General features: G+C 36.6%; 1 protein-coding gene across 7 annotated transcripts in view; it reads left to right on the forward strand.

The window, feature by feature from the left end:
* ERBIN (erbb2 interacting protein) overlaps nucleotides 1-24896 on the forward strand; it is a 110190-nt gene that overhangs the window by 41298 nt on the left and 43996 nt on the right. For 6 of the 7 annotated variants that reach the window (XM_085212547.1, XM_085212546.1, XM_085212552.1 and 3 more), the window contains exons 3-5: nucleotides 3315-3371; nucleotides 12616-12813; nucleotides 16205-16322. In XM_085212547.1, coding sequence (XP_085068673.1) covers nucleotides 12625-12813; nucleotides 16205-16322 — 307 coding nt within the window. In that variant the 5' untranslated portion in view covers nucleotides 3315-3371; nucleotides 12616-12624. Of the gene's footprint in view, nucleotides 1-3314; nucleotides 3372-12615; nucleotides 12814-12991; nucleotides 13080-16204; nucleotides 16323-24896 lie in introns of those variants that run through there. The other variant, XM_085212550.1, reaches the window with a different exon arrangement.

Genomic DNA, 24896 nt, shown 5'->3' on the forward strand with positions numbered 1-24896 from the left:
CCTAAAATTGTTCCTGTTTTACAAGAAGAATTTTAGCGTTGCAGTTCATTTCTGCTCAGCTTGTCTGTGTGATAGATAATCTTGCTAAATCTGAAGTCTTTTTAGCTGAACATACTGTCTTTGTCATTGAACGCGAATGGATGTTTAAAGGATGAGCACAGATAATCCTACCTCTGCAATGCTCTTCCTGGAATTACTGAAATAAATTCTGTTTTTACTGTTTTTATTGTTTGAAATGGAAGATGATTATTACCATAGGCTGAAGGCTGCCTGAAATGTCTCTGAAAAAAGCAGTTTTCAAAATACTTCTTTTCAGCCCTACCTAAGGTGAAGGGCGTGAATGTTGTGGCTCCCTCCTCTCCCATTTCCTTTCCCCTCAACAAGCTAGTGAAAGGAAAAACGCCTTGGGAGTTATTTGTTACCATTCAGCTAATTCTGAAGTATAGCCCTATTTCCTCATATTTTATATGCAAATTTGCCACTAATATTCTGGGTCCATCAATAGCTTTTCAAAGTCTCCCAATAAGCAGTTCAGAGAATTTGAGGTGAAATGGATTTGTGTGAAAATTGCAGAAAGAAAGAAGTGTACTGAGACAACTGCAGACCTCACTGGTCTAAAACCAGTGACAAGCTGGAACTGAGGAACTGAGGTACGTATGTGAACAGGATGCAGTGTGGTGGAGAGAACCACTGCGCTGCAGCACACCAGCAGTTGATCTAGCAAGCATCTTCTGACAGCGGTAGGGTGGTAGGGTTATACACAAGGAAGGGTAGAAAAACAGTGAGTACATAGCAGTTTGCCCAAGTTCTCTCCTAGTGCTCAGGGAAAATGGAGTGCTAGGACTCTTATGTAGCACCTTTGTTGGTGGAGCGTGGCAGAATACAAAGGCACAATATGTTGTGGATTATACCATGTGTTCTAGGATGTTTAAATAAAGCTTTCCTCGGTGTTTTTATTAGGTATTTTAATTTATCTCTATACATCTAAAGCACCTGTTGCTTCAGGTAAGTAGGAAAGTGACTTTATAAGCTAGTTGAGATCATGGTGCATAGTTACCCTGGGTTCATCAGAATGCCTTGGCCTCTTTTCATTGGGAGTTTGTTGTGCTTTTCAGTGTACTGGACATATCAGTGTGATTGCATGGAAGCCTAGAGTGTTCCTACTTTTGAGAATCACCAGCACTTAAAACTGTAGTCACTCTGTGCTCTTGGCTGAGTAGTTAAAGTATTCTCTTCTGCTGTGGACTTAAATTTATCTGATTTAGTGTCAGTTTCAAGTGCTATTAAAGTAATGTCAGTTGTGGTGATCTCAGTGTGTCTTGTCTAATTCTGTAACTGTTGTGTGTTGTTCTGTACGTAGTTCCTTAATCTTTGTGGCATGCACGCACATACCAATTCCTGTATTATCTTCTCTGGGGAATTGGAATCTGATCAGTTCCTTGTGTTTGGTTTTGAAGTCTGCAAGCATTTCATGGTTTGCTAATGGTTCCTTACCACTGGAATTTATTCTCCTAGGCATTCCAACAGTCGCAACCTAACAGGTGTCAGGAAATGATGCAAGAGTAATCCCTTATGTTTATTGTTTTTGTGATTATTATGGAGATAACTATTTCTTTGGTTTTTCGATTTGAATGCTCTGCCTGCCATGCCTTGACCTTCTGCCTTTTTGTTTTCAGCTGCATAGTCACCTGACAGTCTTATTGTCAGATCCAGCCTTGTGCTACAGTTTTCTTTGGATTAATTCTGTTTATCTTAGCAAAGCTATTGCAAACTTGCATTTCTACCATTTGGAAGGTTTGTGTACAGTGCCTTGAAATAAGTTTTATACAAATGAAATAGCTTTTCAGTAGGAGCACAAAGACATGAGATGGGAGAGAATCACGCAGATGTGGCAGTTTGACATAGACATCCCAGATTTCTGAATGTGTTTTGATCCTTACTGTCTTCCTTCCTTTTTTTTAATTGTTTTGAATGCTGCTGCTAAGTATTTCTGATGCTGGCTAAACTAATTGATTTTTTTTTTTTTTTTTTAATCAGGAAACTCAATTGAGGCTTTAATATTTTACCTCTATTGCTTTTATCCCTTGTTTGCATACCCTCGTTGTTCTGCTGAGAATAAATGAATATATTTATCCAGTACAGTACACTGGAATGTGTTTGGTATAAATGTACTAAATGGCACCAGTGACTGCTGAGGGAAGAGCAGGGCCAGTAACACGCAAAAGCTGATCACAGCACAATCCTGTTGTGTTGATCCTGGCTTCCTAACAAAATAATTGTTCTGTAGTAGTGCTGCTTCTTACTGCAAACAAACCAGCTTTCATTTCTCCTATAAAAATTTTGATTTTTAAATCCCTTTTCAGAATTTTTATGGACACATTTGTGATACATTTTGATAGTCTGATTCTGCTTTTTACTGGAATTAAATAAACTGCAATTACATTTATGGGTAAATCCTTTGAATGAAAATATTACCTTTACTCCCCACTATTTTACTTTTTTCTAGGAACTATGAGTTTGAGAGATTGTCTTCTACCATGACTCAGCTCCTTAGCTGCTGTACATGGTTTTATATTCAGTTAAAATCTGTTGGTACGGATACTTAATCCCTGTGAAGATAATTCTACTTCTATGCTTTTGTAGGCCAAGATTACAGTTTGCATTGGTCCAGCCAACAATTTTCAGTGTACTGAGTGTTTTTCTTTCTTTCCATTTGTTCTACATTGGTAAAGGTAGCATTAGTTATCTGCTATGACTTAATTGGCAACTTTGTTTAAAAAAAAGAAAAAAAGAAAAAAGAAAAAAAAACATAAAATTAATATTATGGGAAAAGCATGGATTTGTTATGTTCCATCGTTTTTTGATGTATTTTTTTCTTAACTTTCTTGAGAAACATGTGCAAGAAATGTCTAGTATTAGGGACTTAGCAAATACAGCAATGAATGTGAAGTAGAAATGAAACAGCTTTATAGACACAATGCTATGAAGTCAGAATTGAAGTAGGAAGAAACACGGTAATATTCTCTTTTAAAAAAATTAAAAAAAAAAAAAAAATAGTAACCCCCTAAAAGTTTGTATATATTTTTTACCATTTTTGGTGAATCTTTCAAAGACTAGTAATAGTACAGAAGATTCTGAACTACCACAGTAATGCTATAGTAGTCTCCAAATTAAAATTCACACCGGTATTTTTTTTTTTTTTAAAGCAAACAATGCTGAAAGGAAAATAAACACCCAATGCAACAAGGTATCAGTTTGTTCTTATCTAGTATGGATAGGTGTGACTAAAATTTTCCTACCTTTGTTTTGAACAGAATGTTGGCTTTGAGAGCTCAGGGAAGAAGCAGAAGGGAGAAGGAAGTAACACAGTGGTAAGTACTGTATTTCTGTTTCCTTTGCATTATAGAATGTTTACACATTGATTCTTTTCTTTTTCATATGCCATCAATAATCACCTCCAAAGCACTCAAATTTTATTGCATGAATGCTCATGTTGTTCTGAAGCTTCTTTGTTGCAGTTATCAGTTGACGAGTATATTTACATGCAGTTATGCATAAATATAAAAGGGAAAGCATCAAACTAAATTGCAGGATAATAATTTTCTGTTTTAAAGACAAATGTTCATTATTAAATATGCTAAAACTCCACAAATGAATATTTTATACTACTTTTTAAAATAAATTTATTTAGTTCTTAAGAAACCTGAGTGCATTAAAAAGAAAAAAAGTTAAAGATGCTTGAAAATGTGTTTTTGAATACTTGCTGGGCCTCTTACCATCCATTTTAATAATTTGCACAGGAGGGCATGAAGTTGTATCATTTCTCTCTTCTTGGTATATTAACATTCTTTAGCTAAAGACCATACTTCAGAGTATCAAAGTTAAGTTAGAGTTCATTTTTGTTTTCAAAGCTTTGGAAAAGAAACACGTATTTAGAATCAGCTTTTTTCTTTTTTAAATGATGCCAATGTAGATGATACTAAGTTGATTCTTGTAAGGTAAGAGTTACTAGATGGAAATATTCCTCATGAATTGAAAAGAATATCCAGGACAATCATTCATCTCCAGAACTTCCGTTTGAATTTCTGAGTAGTGCTTTCCCACCCACTCCAGCAAACCAAACTAACAAATATCTCACCTTTCCCCCTGACCACCCCCTTTCTGCCCCCACACAACACACAACACACACAGTAACAGTGTCCATCTGCTCTGATTTTGTTAATAGTGCTATTAATATTGTGAACATGCTAATAAATATTGACACATCAGTGGCTGAATAATGAAATTATTCTTATTATAAAATATCTGTTTTAAAACATACAGAATCTTCTGAGCATTTTAACTGGTATTGCTACAGCTTAAGGAGATAGAAACATATATGCAAGCTCGTTTTTTTTTTTCTTTCTTGTTTTATGTGTTGTTTAGAATGCAGTGGACCTTGTGTACATTAGCATTTTCTATTGAGCTAAGAAACTGCTGTTGTTGTGCTGCCTCAGCTGTGCTTACCACTCTGTAAGGACTGTTGCTTTCTACAAGCAAATGACTTGCAGTGCCTCTTCTTTTTTTCTTTCCATATGCTGGTTCGTCTCTTTTGACTGGAGGACTTAAAAGAGTATCTCTTTCCCTCTGCTTGAATAGTTGTTGACAGTATGTGATACACAGCATTTACTAGTACTGTAGATCCAGACATAATCCCTCAAAGGACTAAACCAGAAGCATAAGCGGTTTAATAAGGTTTTATACTTCTTTCAGCAGGCTTACCATGTCTTAGTCTGGATGCACTGTGTATTTAATTTTAATTGTTTTCTTTGTATAGAAAGTTAGGAACTTGTCCTTTTTGTTTCTGTGGGCCTTTTCCACATTGACAATGGAAGAAAATTGAGTTGTTTTATGTAGTACTTAATAATGGAGTAATTTATTCCTCCTAATGTTCTCTTAATAAAAGTACAAATTGTTACCCAAAGAATATACAATGTAGTCAAATGTCAGCAACGAAGCTTAGATCTATTGCTAATCTCAGCAATATTGTTAGTGATATACGATTAGAGACCATTTTTCAGATGACAAATTTGCTTGGTTAGTTTGGCTAGTAAAATGGAAATGAGTTTCTAGGACTGGCTTAGGAAAAGAGCAAAACAAAATAAGTGAGAAGTTACTACTACATGGAATGCAGTTGTATAGTGACAAATAGAGGGACTCAGAATCGAATGGGTTTTTCAAACATGAACAACCTGACAGCACAAATGCAGAATGCATTCAATTTACTTGCTTAATCTGTAGCATTAATATAGAGTCAAAATTACAATTGTTAGGATACCTAACTGCATTTTATTCTTTTACTGTAAACTTACCTTATCATTTTACTTTTTTCTTTTTAAATAGGGCGTTTATGTGGTGGATCTTGCCTTAAATTACAGATCTGTACTCTTGTGTACCTGTGCTTTACTGATACCGCAGCCTAGGGATATAACATAATACTAAACATTACACAGTTAAAGTCTGTGCTTAAATTAAAATCTTGTTACACAAATATTTGCCAAAAGTTTTTTTCTTAATGTAAAACAATTTTGTTCTATTTTTACAAAGTTGATCTGTTCTTGTCATTGCTAAGCTTTTGGCATAAAAAGACTAAGTGCTGACTGCTTTGTTATATTACTAATTTCTTTTTTTTATTAGCAGATAGATAAATTAACAGAAATAAATATTCCAAGCATTTCCTTTTATATGCTTTCATTGGCTACTTGTCATAGTAATTCCTCAGGTTTGTTTTAGTATAGTCAGTAATCACAAAAATGGTTTTTGCCCATTCTTCCCCCCAAGAAAAAAGTATCTTTCATATGTTTGCACTTAATGAATGATTGTTATTGTACTGCATTTACTAACATCTTCCTCCCTCCCTCTATTGTTACCATTCACCATTGTTGCTTCATGACTAAATGCCTTTTATTTCATTTGCTATGAACGTTGTATGTGAGCAAGTACAGTGTTTGTTTTTTGTTTTTTTTCTTGTCTCCTGCCTTTGTGGGGACATGCAGCCATGAATGCAGCTGAACATTATTTGGATATCAGGAGCTTCACATTAAAATGGTGAAATGGTTCCAAAAAACCCTTTTTGTAAATCTCTTGTTTCCTATTGTTTGTTCTGACTGTACAGCTTCGGTTACTTGGTTTGTATTGATCTAAGTGTTTACCAGTTTCATTTAACTAAATGTGTGGCATAACCAATCTATTTTGATTTTTTTTTTCCTTTTTTTAGAAGTGAAAAAAATAGCTTGGATTGGAGGCAGGAGGAAGTGAAAATACCTTAACTTGGCATTGTCACTGAACAAAGTTTTAAAACCACAGCCACAAAATGGCAGTGGCATTTAACAAAAGGCAGTCTCCTCACAGTATACCCTTCCTTCTGGCGTTTCAGTTTCTCATCAGAGTCCATCAGGTCTAAGAGCCATGCTTTCCTCTTATGAAGAGGAGGATTGCCATGCATTGGATATGTAGGTCAGGGTTTCCAGGGTGCCAGGTGCTCTCAGTTGCTCTGGAACCTTGCTGCTCCCTCCCAAGAGGAGGGGGAGGAGTTAGGGGAAGCCTGAGTCAAACCTTTGCCTCCCCTGCTCCAGCTGGGTTAATGTGTTTTGATATTGAAGAAGAGATATCAAGTCATTTCTGAGCTTAAAGAATGAAGAATAGTTCTGCTCTTCCTCGTAAGAGTGGCGGACTTTCTGAGTTTAAGGTTCTAAGATGTATACAGTATCTCCAAATTTTTGAGGACCAGAGCTGCCTTTCGGTGGAAGATTCATTGAAATTGTGCTAGGAATTGTCTCAACGGTCTCTTCTACGTCAAACCAATCAGCCTACATCTGTGCATGTGTTGTTGAACATGTTGCTGCCTTAGGAAGAGAAAAGCCTGTAGTATTTCTGAAGATAGACCACTGTGTGTTGCTGATACAGGAAGTCTCATTCTTAATAATTTATTAATGTAGGAGGTATAGTGCTTTTTGTTTGGTGGATTAAATGGGATTCTTGGGGGAAACGAAAAGCATGCACTTTTTTTCATAATTATGTTTCAGTATTAATTTGTTGGAACTTCTGTCCCCTCCCTGCTCTCTTCCTGTACTTATACATCCCTAGCTCCGTAATTCTATGCTCATCTATAGGCACTGAACTGGACTAGTGGGATTCTGACCAGAAATTTTTCTGTGGAGCTGTGCTTGCCTTTCTGTGTGAGCATCTGATAGCTGGTTTCATTTTCAGCTTTGGTGCTGATGTAACTGGTAAACATCCTTCTGAAACGCTTGCGGGAAAGGGGAGCGCTTTCACACGCAGTGCTTACAGCATGAGCGTTCACATCCTGTTAGCGTCAGGCAGGAATCTAAACGACCCATGATACAGTGCTATTGCTTTTAAAACAAAGTAGCAGAGATGAGGAACAAAAGGACCATTAGCTTAGATTCTGCAGGTAATGACATGAGTTCAGAATTCTCAGAGCAGTGTGATACTTCTGTGTGTGGTGTTTTGTTTTTTAATGCTCATCAAATCACAGCGAGACGTGGTTAAACAAAAATGTCCTGTGGGTCTCTGGCAGATGCCTGGGTGCTGCTGGGCTGTGAATGCTCGGATGACGGCAGTGTGCAGGAATGAGTGATGTCTCTCTGGGTGGTGCGCACTTGTCTGAACTATCAGTCTGTAGGGTCTAATTCTGCTGCTGGTCTTGCTTTCTGTTGCTGATAGTGGCCTTTCAAACTGATGCTTTGCTTTTCTACTTCGAGTGATTTTATTCTGTTTAAGGATGTCTTAGGCTTACAGATTTGGTCTGCTGTTGTTACAGTGTAGATTTGCTATAACTACGGTGTTTACTTTTCCCTAGGTTCTCCAGTAACTTTATCTGAATATTGTATTAATTATACTGTATTCTCCAGTTGTTACTTGCTGTATGTTAATAGCATCTGTCAGCACTGAAATTCCATCTCTAGTTATCAAGATTAATGAGATTTAAAGAGTACTTCAAGCAGTCTTCAAAGCCGCCTGTGCAGTAGGAGCTTTTCAGTGGTAGATGCTATTAAAATGTGATTTGATGTTATTTATTTTGATTGCTCTAGTGTTTTAATCACAAAGTTAAATGTTGTTATGATAGCACATATTTTCATTTTATTGATACAAATATAATGGGAAGGCAAAATAAGGTAAATGATTTTTTTTTTTTTAACTGCAAACCAACTGAAACTAGTTTTCTGGCTTTGTTAGATTTTGCTGCTTTGATTCCATTTTCTGTAATAGCGTGCTTCAGGGGTAACAAGCTGACCTATCTTCTGGAAGTACAGTACTATAGGGGAATTGCACATTCCCCTTTGGAACTGGAAACATTGAAAAACTTAGCACGGTATGGTAAACTTCAAGAAGAAGATAATCTATGAAGTCTTTTTTCTTTTTTTTAATGTGATAAGTACATGCAAAAGTAGCTGGAACACAAATGACTAATATTCAATACTGATAAAAGATGAACAACAGTGACTTACAGATCTTTTTTTATTATTTATCTGACGAGACAAAAGTCCTCTGACGAGACAAAAGTCCTCTGTATTCATTTTGAATGTAGTTTTAAAACAGGGAAAATTCAATTCTGACTTTCTTTTAATTTTCAAGCAAAATTTGTTCAAAGTTGATGGTAACAGTAAAATACTGTCAGTTTTCAGTTATATTAGTAACATCCTAGAAATACCTGTTTTGGAAACTGTAAGTTATGCTTGCAGAATTCATCATAAATTGACCTTTCTGTGCTGTTCCATTTCATAAACCTTTGCTGAAGAAATTCTACACATCTTTTAAATTGCTGTTGTTATCAGTAACCTGTCTTAATGGTTTGTTCCAAATGTTGCTGAAGTGCTTTTAGTATAGCAGAATAAATGAGGAACTTGTATAGCAAAATAATTTTTGCCAATAAAATCAAGGATGCAATGAGTTTACCAATTCAAGCATATTAAATGAAAGTGTAGTGCATTGCTACAACACAGGATGTAGATGCCTAGAAAAGTCTTATTTGCAGAGGTACCTAGCTGGCCAAATCCTGCAAGTTAGAACTGGAAAACAGTGAACAGGAAAAAGTAGGTAAGAGTTACAAATGGGCGAGACTCAGACCAACATGAGTTTTAACTTATTCTTCTTTTCTTTCCAAAATGCTGGCTATCCTGCAAATTTATTTGCAAACCTATAACCTTTGTAATGGTGTAGTAATAATAACAAACAGAGCATGTACTATATTTTGAAAGAATGTCTATTTGAAAGACATGTATCTGAGTCTATATTGATATGGGAAATAGGGAAGATATTATTTCCCACTCATCCCGAGAAAAAAAGTAAAAGTGAACTGAAAAATTAAAAAAAACAGCAAATATTGTTGCATCAGAGGGTTGATAGCTATAAATGAATCCAAGGCTGGCAGTGGGGCTGGTTTCTGTATTATTTGAACAGTTGGGGTGGGTGGGGGGAGGAAGGTTTTGAAGGTTGAGTTTCAAAATTAGAGCTTTTTTTTTTTTAAATGTAATATTTTGCCGTTGTTGAATGAAGAGACATCCTTTGTTGAATTTAGCCTCGTTTATTTGTAAATTTGAAGTAGTCCAAGTCATTCACACTCTCAAATTATGTAGAGTATATGACATGGTCTGGTATCTATCTAGGTACATAAATGTAAAGCAAGAAAAACTGGTTGGAAAAAAAAAACGCACAGCAATAGTCTGCATAGGCATTGTACCATCGGGATATGAAAGGTCTTGGCAATGGGAGATGTGCCTGAAGACTGGAGAATAGCCAGTGTCACTCTAGTCTTCCAAAAGGTCAAGAAGGAGGATCTGAGAAACTACAGGTCAGTCAGCTGTTCCTATAAAAGTGGTGGAAGTACTTGTTCTGGATAGCCTCTCCAAGCAATTAAAAGAGAAGAAAGCTGTAAGGAGTAGTCAGCATAGATTCATCAAGGAAAAATCATGCTTGACCAACCTGGTAGTCTTCTTTGATGTCATCACTGGCTGGGTAGCTGTGGGGAGAGCAGTGGATATTATGTACCCTGACTTAAACAAGGCATGTGACACTGTCTCCCACAATATCCTTGTTATTAAACTTAGAAAGTGTGGAATAGTTGAGTGGACACTGAGGTGGATTGACATCTGGATGACTGGCAGAACTTGGAGTGTTGTGATCAGTGGTGCAGAGTCTGATTGGATGCCTGTAACTAGTGATGTTCCCCAGGAGTCTGTGCTGGGTCCAATCTCATTCAATATCTTTGTCAGTGACCTGGATGAAGGAACAGAGTCCACCCTCAGCAAGTTTGCTATTGGCACAAAGCTGAGAGGGGTGGCTGATGCGCCAGAAGGCTGTGCTGCCATTTTCAGAGAGGCCTCGACAGATGGAAATGTTGGGAAGAAAGGAAGGGGAGAAAGTGATGAAGTTGACAGGCAAGTTTATAGTCCTGCACCAGGGGACAAATAACCATATACATCAGTATGAGTTAGGGGCTGACCTGTTGGAGGGGAGCTCTGTGGAGAAGGACCTGGGAGGTCCTGGTGGACAACAGGTTGGCCACGAGCAAACAGTGTGCCCTTGTGGCCAGGAAAGCCTGTGGTATTCTGGTGTGCATTAAAAAGTATGTGGCCGGCAGATCAAAGGAGATGATCCTCCCCCTCCACTCTGCTCTGGTGAAGCCACATCTAGAATACTGTGTCCAGTTCTGAGCTCCCCAGTTCAAAAAACATACAGATCTCATAATGGGAGTCCAGTGGAGTGCCACAGAGATGATAAAGGACCTGGAGCATCTCCCATATTAGGAAAGATTGAGTAAGCCTGAGGAAAAGAAGACAGAGAGGATATGATAGATGTTTACAAATACCTAAAGGAAGGAAGGTAGGAGGCAAATGGATGAGGCCAGGCTTTTCTCAGTAGTGTGCATGGTGATAGGACAAGGAGTAATGGCCTAAAAACTTGTACTAACATGCAGAAGAACTTTATGGCAAGGGTGGCGGAGCACTGGAACAAGTTCCCCAGAGAGGCTGTGGAGTCTCCTTCTATGAAGGTAAAGACTTACCTGGGCACCTACCTTTGTGACTTACTGTAGGGAACCTGCTTCATTGGGGTTGTAGATTTGATGATCTCTTGAGGTCCGTTCCAACCCCTGTATGATATACACAGACGTTTTTCTTTGTCCCACTTGGTGTATTTATTGTGGAACTTGTTTCCTATCTGTTCTGCTTATACATTATTTTTTTTCATCTTATTCCCTCATGAGGTAAAATTAACTGTACCAGTATCGTGATGTTTTTTCCTTTGTTGACTACTAGCTGAGGTAAACTTAGGTCAAGGCTTTAACTGTTTGGGGGACAGAGGCTTTTTGTTGGGTTTTGTTTCGTTCTTTCTTCCTTCTCTGAGTTCTGTAGTAGATCAAATTCTTACAATTTTGAACTTGTACGGTGATGGAGAAAAAGAAACTGTAAAAGTGTTGCAGATTTGCAAAGCTCTTTCATTGTTTTATTTGGTGCTTTTATATTGCTTGTTGATGTTGCAAAACAGTACAAGATCAAGATTCTTCTTCTTGCTAGACTTCAGTGTTTAGTGGGTAGGGAAATATTTGAGATGCTTTGTATTCCTGTCTACTTTCTGAACTGTATTTACTCAAACCATCCCTGGAGCAGTTCTTAATTTGAGAATATTTAAAAAAAAAAAAGGTTACCTGTGCGATACTACATTTTTCTGTCTTTGGTTGATAAGAGTGGACTCTCTTCTGTGATACATCCTTCCTTTCCTCCACTACAGTCTTTTTAGTTGGGCAACTGATCATGAGATTAGACAGAAAGGCAGGTAGGTAGGTGAGTTGTTTGTGTGCAGTGAGAAAGGCAGAAAAGTGTGCAGAATGATGATATGAAGAGACTGTCCTAGTATTGATAGCCTTCAATGTTTTAATTAAGACAGGGAAGAAGTTCCTATAGCAAAATGAAATTTTGTTAATTTCAGTGAGCACAGAAGATGTGTTAAAGTTTTATTTACTGACTGAAATTGCAGAAGTTGAGGAAAATCATTTATCTAAGTACTTGGAAATCTTTTATTTTAAATAGGTAGAACAGTTAGAGAAAACAACACTAGCTTGTTGCGCAAAAGATCTGTATGTATGTGAGGAATTTGAAATTAATGTACATTAATATTACTCATCACTGAAAATAAGTTTTTTTTCCTCTGTATCATTTTGATTTTATTGTATTAAGCAAAAACAGATTGTAAAAGCATGAATGATGCTTCAGAACTGCTGCTTCAAATTTTATCTGCTTACATGCAATGTGGATATTCTCTGCTTAGGGCTGTTGACAGGAGACAAGTTACAGGCTAAATTTTATGTTCATCCATTGGTGTCTGTAGATATTTCAATGACATTTCATGCAACTAAAGATCTGTTGTGTTTAAACAAAAATAAAATCTTTCTGCCCACCTCCCTCTCATATGTGTGTATATATATACACAGCATGTATGTATACATTTCCTTCTTTTTTTAAGTATTTAGCAACCAGAAGTTTGAGATGTTGCCCATCTAGGTATTTCTGCAGTTGTCTGGTTGGTTTTATAAATCTACTAATTTCTGTGTTATAGTGCCTGAAAATGACAACGAAGAGGAATTTGTTGGTGCGGCTGGTGTCATGCCGCTGCCTGCGTGGAGAGGAGGAAACAGTCACTACACTTGATTATTCTCACTGCAGCCTGGAACAGGTGCCTAAGGAGATTTTTACTTTTGAAAAGACCCTAGAAGAACTCTACTTAGATGCTAATCAGATTGAAGAGCTTCCAAAGGTATGTTGCATGGTTTCCCTTTGTGTAACTTTTAGTATTTCTCTTATTATCATCAGTGGTAAAAGCTGACAGTGTCAAGCTTCCCTGTTCAACTTTAAAGCTGCGTTTTCTTAAATATTCTCGAGTAAATTTTGGTCCCAGAACAAGCTGTCTTGATAGATTGTCCTATGTATTTCAGCTGGACCAGTTCCCTGTGCTGCCTTGAGGTGAAACTGCTTAAACAACTGATCCAGCCCAACAGGAGAAACTGGTGCAAAGCAAAAGAGGCAGGCTAATTATTTCTGTGGAAGTGTCTGCTTAAATTGACTAATACTATTCAAATATTAAATAAATTGCTGTATTGCTTTGAATCTCTGATAATATATGAAGATTAGAAGCAGCAAGATTACTGTCTTATTCAGATTTCTGTGCTCATGAAGGATAGCTGAAGTCCAAAATAGTCACTTGCTTTTGTTTTTGACTGAAAAGTCTATCTGAAGTATCCAAAATTATTTAAGCTCAAAATGTAGAGAACTGAAATTCTACTTTGATTACATCTTAATTAATTAAAGAAATCATTATTTGTTGCTAGTTCTAAAATCTGAAGACAAACCATGTGCTGAATGAACAGTATACAACAGGAAAGGATGAGATTTTGTTCCAGTGAGACTCCTCAAAAGTACAATCTGGTCAGAATAATAAATTTTCCATTAGTAGATCTTATCTTGGTGAAGTTGGATTAAGTATTTGATATTAAAAATAGTTTTTTCCCAATTGCATGCAGATCATCCCTATTGCAGGGGATGAGTTTGGAACACACTTTTATGCTTGTTGATTGTTTGTCATAACCATATGAGATTTTTTTAACTTGAGTTTCCTTGAAAGACAATGAAATTACCAAGGAAATAAAATAATTTCAGTGTAGTAACCTGTCAGCTCATCAGAAGTCTTGTAGTTCGGTGGAGCTGACTTTGCTTAATCTAATGAATATATTCCTTTTTTTCTGGAATTAGAAAGCTTATGTAAATTCGGTGTAGATACAAATTCAAATACTGCAAAAAAAAAAAAACAAAAACAAAAACAAAAAGCAAACAAACAAGCAGAGATACTAAGGAGTATTAGAGATCCTGAAAACTATTTACCTATTTAATAGAGGTTGTAATCTTAAAACTATACATAGAAGATCTCTAAGGGAATGCCTTCAAGTTTGAAATAATCCTGTTTTGGAGCCAGAGTTTCAAGCTGTATAAGCCTTTTCCCTAACCTAAACTTATTTAGTGTTTCACCTCTGAAGCAGACTCATAATTAATCCATCTTCTCAGAAGAAGAGTGTGGTATTTATAAGACTGTCCTGTCTCCTGCTCTTCCCCTTTCCTGACCGCTGCTGGTGCTGTTTTTGTCCCAGTGTTGCAGTTTTCTGCCCTTTGTATATCATGGCACAGTTGTTTTGGGGCCACGTTGTCAACCTGCAATGACCTATTTTTTGTTTTGTTTAGTTTGTTTTTTGTTTGTTTTTAGGTTTGGGGGCTTTTTGTTTCCTTTTTTAATCACCACCAGTCTTTCCAGTCATGCTCACCTCAACATACTTTCAAAATGGGATATTACATTGTTGTTTGTTAATTAAGTGGGTGTAATTGAACTTGAAGGTACAGTATGAGCAAACTGCAGTCAGGAGAAATGTAGTAGAGAAGGGTTTTACTTCTCCTGAAATGCTGGTATATAATAGTATGTTTCCAAAGTGACTGTATATTTGAAATACTCTAATCTTCTGTGCTTAAGTCATGTCTAAGAATGTACTCTGTTTCTTCTAAGTGCCACAATGTGTACTTGAGCCAAAAATCTCAAATTGTAGCAGTCTTAGTTTTCCTCTTTACTGTTCGGAAGAAGTTGGAATTTAGTAGTAAAACAGACCTTAATCCTGTGACTCCAGGTGTTTAAAATGGGTGATGATAATCTACCTAATTACAGGATTTGTGAACATTAAAATGCGGCAACAGAAGGAACAACTACAACATCACTACCTCACAGAACTCCACCCATCTCCCTTTTTCCTCTTACGGATCTTATAATCATGAAATTTTTAATTATTCCATGATTCCTGATCAGTGTTTTCTAGAATAAGTTTTAAGTACATATTCTTGCTTGAAAGTAATAAAATAAAGGCACCAAAACACATGAGCTCATCTAAGTTATGTTTCCCAGATAATATCCCAAGGTAATTTTAACTCTTCCAATTCTTCAAGGGATCAGGTAGTTCTAACAGGTGCACATTTCTGAGCAATTGGAAACATCACTGGGCAAGTTAGTCTCATTCCTCTAATTATCTGTCTTTCTAATTTGTCTGCTTTTGTTTGGGGCACATATGCAAACATTAAATGAATGACACTTGTTCAGAGATTTATGGTTGGAATAGTAGCCTGTTAATTGAGAAGGGCCCGAGATACTTTGGATGAAATTTACCCACTGCTGTGACATTGACTGGGAGGAAATTTTTTTTCTTCAAGTCCCAGAACACTTGCTGGACTTGCCTGATCTGTCCACAGAATACTGAAGGAAGTAATAGAAAACCCAAGTATTTATGAAAAAACATCAGGAAAGTAGTATTTGATTGTAAATTAAACCACTTTTTTTTTTTTTTTTTTAAATAAAGATGTATTATGTACTACCTGTAAGTATCTAAGAAATATATTTTTTTCCTTTCACTCCACTAATATTCCCTGCCGTATATTGTCAAGTAGTAATGCTTCTAGGTAAGAAACTGAAGGTACCATGCATATAGGAAGATGTCTGGCTCTGGGCTGGTATTTGATGCTAATTGTATGAAGTTGATATAAAAGTTGTTATACATTTTTCTGCAACCTTAGATCAAACTTCCATTAGGTCTCATAATTTTGTTGCCTTTTCGAGTACATGTGCTAGGAGCATGGAGGGAAATAAGGCATACTGTAAAATAAATATATTAAAATTTGAAGTTATTTTAGAGAAGATAAATACCTACTATAATGCTAAGTTCTGGAATAATTTTTTTAATGGATTTGTTTATTTACCTTTATTTTTTCCCCTCTTTTTTTTAAGAAACTAAAATAACTTCGGAGGTACCAGATAGCATGCTTATTGTGGAAAATACTTTTGTTTTCAGAACTACAGGTCACAATTTGTGATACACTTGAAGGATTTTATAGTTGTTAAATGTAATTATGAGTTTCCTATGGCTGTCTGCACTTCTTTTTAGCTTTCCTAAACATCCTAAACCTAGTCAGGTTTTAAAAAAAAAAAAAAAAAAATTGCCTTTGGTCAAAGTCTTTAAATAGCCTGACCTTCCAGCTATGAGGTCATAAGTTTAAAGGGATTAAAAAAAAAGCTATACAGAGGAAACTAAGAGAAAGTTGCTCTTTTTTCTTTGTTTCAATAGCAACTTTTTAACTGTCAGTCGCTGCACAAGCTGAGTTTGCCAGACAATGATCTAACCACATTGCCAGCATCCATTGCAAATCTCATTAATCTCAGGGAACTGGATGTCAGCAAGAATGGTAAGTCATTTCACTTATTATATTGGAATAGCTTTAAGGCAAATCATCATTGACTGTACGAAGATACCAGTAAAAGTGTAATTTCCAGAATCTACGCATCTAATAAGCTTTAAACTACAACCCTAAAACTTATGCTTAGCCAAAAATAATCTATTTTGATGTTTTTTTTTTAAATCATATCTGTCAAATGTATTGCTTTATATTTTGAGATTCATTACTGAAAAATATCATCAAATGTTTGTGTTTTCTCAAAAATGCTTATGCTTGAAGTTGTTACTTTTATTGACCTTGTCATTTTTCACTGTAGCGAAGAATTTTTCCTTTTAAAAATTTGCTGGATTCTCTTTTAATTTTATTATGAAAATTGTTTTCAGTTTACTTTAATGATCTGTCTCAGAGTTGTAATAGAAGTCAGCTGCTTTCCTATCTGTCCCTAGAGATGGTAATCTCTGTCACATGGGGAGAAAAGTGTCTGTGGACAATGACTGATTCAGTTGACTGACTTGCAATCTGTGAGTCAGCTAGTTATAAATTATGAAATGCTGTCAGCCAAGTACTATGTGTATACTTTCATTTATTTTTTAATGATACTCTTTTGGCAAGTTGGAATATCTGTGCAAATATGAGGAAATTGTAAGAGCTTATATTGTCATCAGGCTTGCTTGTGTGGCTTACTTAAAGGAAAAAAAAAATTGTCTTAATTGATGAGGATGTAATAGCCTTCTCTTGCTGATTCATAGTGAAGTTAGAGAAGGACCTTTCCTTGAAACCATATTTGAAAATATGGATTACATAAATATGCCAAAGATTCTATCATATGCAATTCATTGTTGCATGTGAACAACTAGATTAATTATGACTCCATAAAATTAAGTGAGATCTGCTTTATTGTGAAATTGCTCCCATCGTGGAGGTGTTGGCATTCTCCTTTATTGTCCATTGTATCACAGTCTGTACTTAAACTATTACTTTATTATTTCTGCCTAATGAATGAAACATTTAGTGCAGTAAATTGACCTGGTTGTTCCTGCTCTGTTCCTGGTACAAGTGGATTAATAGCCGTTCTTAAAGAACATGTTCCCTAAACTTTCATAATGACAAACAGCTGGGAAAGAATCGTATTTTTGTCCTAGACTGAACAATTAAAAGGATTAAATGGTTCTAATGCAAGTTTTCAATAATTAAAATTTGAAAGCAATAGAAGGGATTTGGGGTTCTAGTGTTGGCCAGTTCCTTAGCTTATGAATGTAAATAGGCAGCTGGTCATGTACAAGTTAAAAGAGTTAGAACCCACCCAAAGCAATGCAACCTTTTGCTAAGCCTTCTGAGGACTGCTAAGAAACACTTGTTACTGATAAGCATATAAATGATTTAAGGAGACAATAGCTGAAATATACGACATTGCAATAAACTGTAAAGTTCTGTTTTTTTGGGAGTGATAGGTTCTTCTTCATTAGGCACAGGACTCAGCACTTCTCTTTGTTGAATTCCATGTGGTTTTTGTCAACCCACCTTTCCAGCACATCTAGTGAACCAGCTAGGACTTTTCCAGGACTTTTCATTTTTGATGTGTTTTTATTTTGTTGTTTTTTTCATGTGTTTTTGAGTGTGATGTGGAAACAGCGAACTCTGTGGGAAGCGCAAGAGATGTTTTCCCTGGATTATGAAGAAAAATTACTAGGAGTCAGTTATGAGAGGCCTCAAAACTCTAGAATAATGCAGTGGCTTTTTTTGTGAGAATAGTGTCATAATAGCAGAGTAAGTTAGTCTTCTGTATTTTTCTTGGATGCTTTCTTCTACGACAGTACCAAAAGTGTTGTTTTCCTCATGTGGATGGAATTAAAGCATGCAGTGCAAATGCGTTTGCATCAAATATATGTTCATTTATAATTTTCATCTATAATTTTAGATTTCATTTTCAAATACCAATGAACATTCAGGTCTTTCAGTAGTCTCCTATGTAGATGGATTAGCTTTTTCCCTGTATATTTCAGCACATTTAAACATCATCACCTTTTCAATCTGTTGCAAGGCATTTTTACAGAAAAATACACAAATGAGAAACACAAACAGTGAAAAGCTCCACAAAAACATATTGCCAATAATATTATTTTTAGTAATTTTGAAGGTTTTTGTTAACAGACACAAATCTAGATAAAATATGTTTCTTTCAGTGTTTTAAAAACATCTGCTGATTTGGCAAATTTTAGCGTAGTGTGTGCCAGAAGTTGTGGAGTTGAGAAACAAAAAATCAGGAGAATGTCTAGTTATTATGTTGCCCATCTGTAATGGATTTAGAAGTACAGCTTGTCAACAAATTGAGAATTATTCATAGTTAATAAAGAGAATGATGCAAGTTTTATTTTACTTAGGGAGAAGCAAGAGAGAAAGATCCTGAATAAAAAAATAACTTGCTATAAATTCGCTATTTTTGTCCATATATGAAGAAGGGGAGGTGATGTACTTAATTTTCTATCTTTCATGATAGTTAAATAAAAAGATAACTAATTGGTTGAGGACTTCTAAGTCGGTAGCTTTATTATAATATGTCATTATATAGAGGTGATAAACTTACGTTAAAAGCAGTTAGCTACCTTACTTACAGCTCTTTAGAAAAGTGTAGATAATGTTTTTTCTTAAATACATTGTTTTTCCTACGAAAAAGTACTGACTAGAAGCCGTCTCTGCAGAATGAAATTATGTTCCTGTCTAAGAGTGGATGTCAACAAAGTGGAATTGCAGTGCAGTTAAGGCACAGACTTGGTCTTGAATGTGGAACTTGAGTGTACATGTTTGAAATTATGAAAATAGTTTAATACAGATCTGTTCCTGGATTCAAAGAAATTTTCATAACACAGAAAAAGCATTGTAAAAGTAACTAGGATTTTTTTTAGTTGTGAATTTCATATGGAGGCAGAATGTACTTTTTCTTTTGAGAATAGTGTGCTTTGAGTGATAGTCATAATCTATCAACCAAAAGTGCAAAAGTGACTGGACAGGCAACAGTGATTTTTCAGCTCTGGGTGATGGGAGGTGGGAGAAAAGCGAATCAGCTTTTAGTTTCAAGTTACTCTGGAGGGGTCCAGCTGTGAATCAGACATAGTTCAGAACCACCTGAATCTTAGTAATCTTTCAAGACAGCAGTATAAGCAAAACTGTTGTCTACAACATTCTTAATATTTCATGTTCAGAAAATTTTACTCTGACCTTGGCATGCCTAGGTAGGTTTATCTGTCAAGTACTCATTAAGTTCATGAGTATCCGTGTCAGGTAATAATAATTTAGCAGGATGAGTTACTGTTGGTGGAAGTGATGAGGCATTTTTCATTTAAATAGATCAAGAGGCATACAGCAAAATAGGATTAATTACTGTCTGAACTGCTGAGAATTTGGTTTTAAGTCTTCAGATGAAAAAAACTTCGTATTTTTAATTTTGCAAGTGCTCTCAGAAATGAATTTTGGAAATATTAAACTTGACTCAGCCTTCTAATAGAAAAAAAATAGCATGCAGATGATGAGAGAAACCCAACTTAGAGTATGGCACACACATGAGCATAAAATGTTATTTTTTTTAAAAGCCTGAAGTGCTGTAAAAAAAACACTTCATATTTTCAGTAAACATTTTATTGTCACATAATTGTATGTAGCTAAGTTCTCATGTCATTAACAAAATGAGCACCGAATACATTACTGATGCTGTATTTTATTGTAAATCTAATTATACTGTAATAGTCATCACAACTAATAAGAGTATATTTTTCTTCACCATAAAAATATCTCTATTGAAGTATTTTTTGTTTTCTCCCTTTTTTAAAATGAAAGCACTGTTTAAGTTGTACTTCTCAGGTTTATAAATTAACTGACATTCTTGCACTAATCATTACATGGATAGTATAAATATTATATTTCTCTCAAAATAAAGATTGAGTTTCTATTTTTCATTTTATAAACCTGCAAATAACCATAGTAGAAGGGAGGACAAATGTGAAAGGAAACTTTTAGGACTTCCAGAGCATAGAATTGGAGAAAAGGACTTCATTAAGTGAAGATGGAAAAGTGAATAGGCTGAGTTGTATGTAGATACTTGTCAAGCAGTTCATAGAATCATAAAATCTGGAAAAGGCTGGAAAAGACCTCTAAAATAATCTAGTCCAACTATCCACCTACCGCTGATATTGCCCACTTAATACCACATCTACACATTTTCTTGTACACTTCCTGGAATGGTGACTCAACCACCTCCCTGAATAGTCTGATCCATCACCTGTCCACTCTTTCAAATAAGATTTTCCCTATATCCAGCCTGCACCTTCCCTGCTACAACTTGAGACCATATCCTCTTGTCCTATTACTAGTTAGGTGGGAGAACAAGCTGACACCCACCAGGCCACAGCTTCCTTTCAGGTCATTAAAAATGGCAATCATGTCTCCCCTGAGCTTCCTCCAAACTGAATAATCCCAGCTCCCTCCATTGCTCCCCATAAGACCCATCACCAGCTTCGTTGCCCTTCTCTTAACATGCTCCATGGCCTCAAAAGTCTTTCTAGGGGGGAAGAGCTCAAAACCGAACACGGTACTGAAGATGCTGCCTCATCAGTATTGAGTAAGAGCGATGATCATTTCCCTGCTCCTGCTAACTACATTATTTCTGATACAAGTCAGGATGCCATTGACCTCCTTGGCCACCTGGGCACACTACTGGCTCATGTTCTGCTGAGCACTGACAAACACCCCCTGGTCCTTTTCTTCTGCACAGTCTTCCATCCGCTCTTCCCCAAGTCTGTAGCATTCCATGGGGTTGTTGTGGCCAAAGTGCAAGACCTGGTGCTTAGTCTTGTTGAATTTCATCCCTTGGCCTTAGCCCAGCTATCTTGCCTGCTTCAAGTGAAATTAAGGAAATCCAATGGAGGATGTTTTCAGATTCTTGTAAACGTTCTGTAAGATTTTTAGATCAATTTTTCTACTAAGGGAACTTTTCTATTTAAACAAAACAGAGAGAATAAAGGCTATACAAATAGGAAAACTTACACTTGCAAGGAATGTTACTAGTTTAGTGTAGTTGTCATGGTATTCCTTGTGAAAGTACAAGCAAAGCAACCAAAAAGCAAGGTATAGCAAGTTTCTAAAGCTTTGAGATATCAATTTCTAGAACTAGATGAAAATCTATTTGCAATAGTTGCTCTTTACTCTGAAAATGATTGGTTTAGAATAGGCTTTCATTGAATAAACTAGATGTGCCTGTGCTGCTTTGAGATCACTAGTGTATTGTGTGCCACCTTGCACAGAGAAGTCAACCTTACAACCTTATGCAGGATTGGAGCTGCAGCTCTGAGCAGGAAAGTGCTGCTCTTTTGCTGGCTGATCAAACATCTTTTGGAAACCAGAGCTCCTGGCTGATTGGAAACTAGTGGTGGCAGGGGACTAGGGTAAGGGACTAGGTAAGAGTTTTAGGAAGATGGATGAACTGTAAGAAGGAGCAATGGCTGAGTAAGCACTATGTAGCAAATCAATTGGTCTGTAAGATGCTACTTTGCAAGTGTTGCTTTTAATACCACAGGTATGCAGAAATCCTGAATTAAAGTGGATTCTACAAGTATGTATGAATACAGACTGCATGTGGCTGATACTTCCCTTTGGTTTTTCAGTTTAAATTCCATGCTTAGAAACATTTTTCATAATCTTTGGAACAGTTGTGTGATCTTGAACTCTGGAAGTATTTTGATGCCATGTTTAATCCATATTAGCTGTCAGTATAGCTATAGCAAAGGGCTGAGTGGGAAAGCAAACAGAAGCTGTGTTTGTTTTTTTTTTTTAAGGTGGATCTGCTTTCAGGCAGGTCCTCATTAGTTGCTTGTCCAGAATTTAAGACAAGGATGAATAGATTAGCTCGGGGAGGCTTGTGTGTAATTAAGGTTGCTTTCACATTCATGCAAACTGGGCCTGTATGTTTGCCCATATTCCCTATACTTGGAAGGATGCAGAATAGAAATGGTGCACGGAGGGCAGCGGTTTCACTTGTTTTGCAGCATGAAGTCTGTTTGTTGTTGAGCTATGTTCATGTTGAAAACCTGTTTTTATTTTCACATGTTTCCTACAGATCAGAAGATCCAGCTGTAAACTCTTTCCTTTGGGGTCATTACTCAAGTGACTTGCACAGTCTTACATTTGTTAGTGGCTAGCAATTAAACCAACTTTTTTTTTTTTTTGCAAGGCTGTTTTTAAAATCTTTTGATGTGAGAAAAAAAGAGGTGGAACTTCATTTGGAGGTAACGCCACTTCTTTGTCTAGCAGTAATAGTTTGAGTAACTGAAGTCTGGAAATACTAGTGCAGGCGTTTTTGAAGAAAAATGTGACTACATGATCTGAGCGCAAACAGCAGAGCAAATTCCTCACAGCTGCAGTAGGGCTGAAACAGCAGTGTACGAGGATGTCGGCTTTAGGCGGGCTCTACCAGCTGTGGATATGACTGCACAGTTTTCCATTAACCTAGAAATGCCGATATTTCTGAGTTAAAAAGGTTTTCTGATGGATAGCAAAGGTGGTTGGTTCCGGTTTTCTCTGCCGTTCTGCAGTTAATGCTGTCCTTGGTGATAAGAAAGGATTAGTGTAACTCCAGATGGTGAGTGAGACCCCAATTATACTTACAATTGCCTTAATCCAGACTGAACAAAGAGAGGGGCATTAGCGCATTATTTGCTCAATGGCACTGTGCCAAAACAATCCTTTCCCTCTGGGGAGTTAAAGATCACACGAAATTCCTTATTTCAGCCCTGCTATGTGATCCAGAACCGAGATCGATTACATACAGGTTTCTGGCCGTTGACCTGAAATCCCTGTGTGACTTCTTTGGTCACGTGCTTCCGGCGTGTGCTGCAGCTGGTCTGGGGATCCTGATGAACCACCGCTCTGTAGGTTATGCTAGCTAGCTGGCGAGCTGTAGCCAGAGTTCTGAATGAGGAATGCTTTCTGGTTTTGGTGCAGTCCAGACAATAATTTAGATTCCATTCCTTACCTGGCTGCCAGATTTTCTTTGACAATTTTCCAGGCCCTCGTCCCCATGTTTTTTGTGTTTAATTGGCATTTGTAGTAGACACCGGCCAGTACACTTGAAAATGCCTGAAATTTGGAAAAGCAGGTTGGAAAATTAAGTGCTATTATGTAAATGTTATTTCTGTGGAAAACAGCAATGCAAAAAAAACTTTGCTCTCAATTCAGTTCATAAATCCTGCAGTTAGCATTAAAAATGACCAGAAAATCTTATTTTCTCCTGTTGTGTTCTGCAAATGGTCAAAGTCCACAAATGTGATGGTCTGTGATTTTTGTAAAAACAGTAAACATTATCTGTAAATCAACTACAGCACGGAAATGGAATGGACGTGATTGTTATCATGTAAAATAGGAAACAGCAGGCTAAGAAACCTAGCTACATGTTTCTCAAGGAGGATGGGATAAAGCTGTAACAGTCTAGATAACCCACAAATCAGTAATCTATTTTATCTTCCTTTTCTCTAATGCTTAAGTATGTACTAAAGGAAGCCGTAAAAGATCCTAAAGGAAAATGTTTTAGAACAGAATATGGGTCTCACTTTGTGGTGTCCACTGCACTAGATCCTTGTGGAGGATGGGGAGGGGTAATTAGTATATGGTGTTACAAATGGAGTGTGAAAAGACATATCCGTGTAGACCCTTGAGATTTGTTGAGCTGTCTTAACAGAAGACAATTCAGGACACTTAAGTATAGATAGCAAGCAGAGAAAGAGCAGATCCTCTTAAAAAATGCTTCTTACAGCAGATGGATCTTCTGTCCGGGATCTTCTCCCGGTGTCTTTCTGTCTACTCTAAGTGACTTTTTGAATTTGTTCTATTGGCAGGAGAATATTAACATTAACTGCACGTTTGAATGTAAAAGAAGTATATGTGAAGAGAAGAAGCTGTCTGAAGGTTGTTGTGTAGGCAGTTAACAAGTATTAACTGCTGATTTCCTGTCACCTGACAGAGAGGAATAGCCTCTGAAATTTGTCATCTGAACCTGTACTGAAAGCATGTATATTTAATGCTACTTTCTCCAGTTTGCTGCTCACGTAACAATGGCTGGCACTATTTACATGACTGAAGTGTTGAGTGAGTTTGTAAGAACAGTATACACTGTACCGATCCTGGTACAGTAATTGGAACTAACTTGCTGCTTCATTGTTAGTTTTCTCGTATCTATTGAATTTCTGTTGTTAATTTGTTGTTAGAACTGTTGCTGCTTCTTGCCCAAGGCATACTCAAACAAGAGACTACAGTAGAGTACTCCAATTTTGTACAAAAGCATTCTGATCTAACGTGTCTGTATTTGAATAGCTAATATTGTATTTGGCTATTCTTCTGAGTACACTCTCCCCTCCAGAAGATGCTCTGCGTGTTTTGTTTTCTAGGTAGTTATTGCAAATCTTAGTCTTCTGTGCTTCAAAGAGTTCTTGATACAGACAGTGGCAACATTAGTAATAAATGAATTTTGACATCTTGGAGGAGAGCAGTCTTTGATCTAGGGAGAAAGCCAGAGCCGGTATTGTGCCTGTCTTTCAGAAT

This window comes from Meleagris gallopavo, chromosome Z (assembly GCF_905368555.1).
Source record: "Meleagris gallopavo chromosome Z, MGAL_WU_HG_1.1, whole genome shotgun sequence".
NCBI classification, from domain to species: Eukaryota; Metazoa; Chordata; class Aves; order Galliformes; family Phasianidae; genus Meleagris; species Meleagris gallopavo.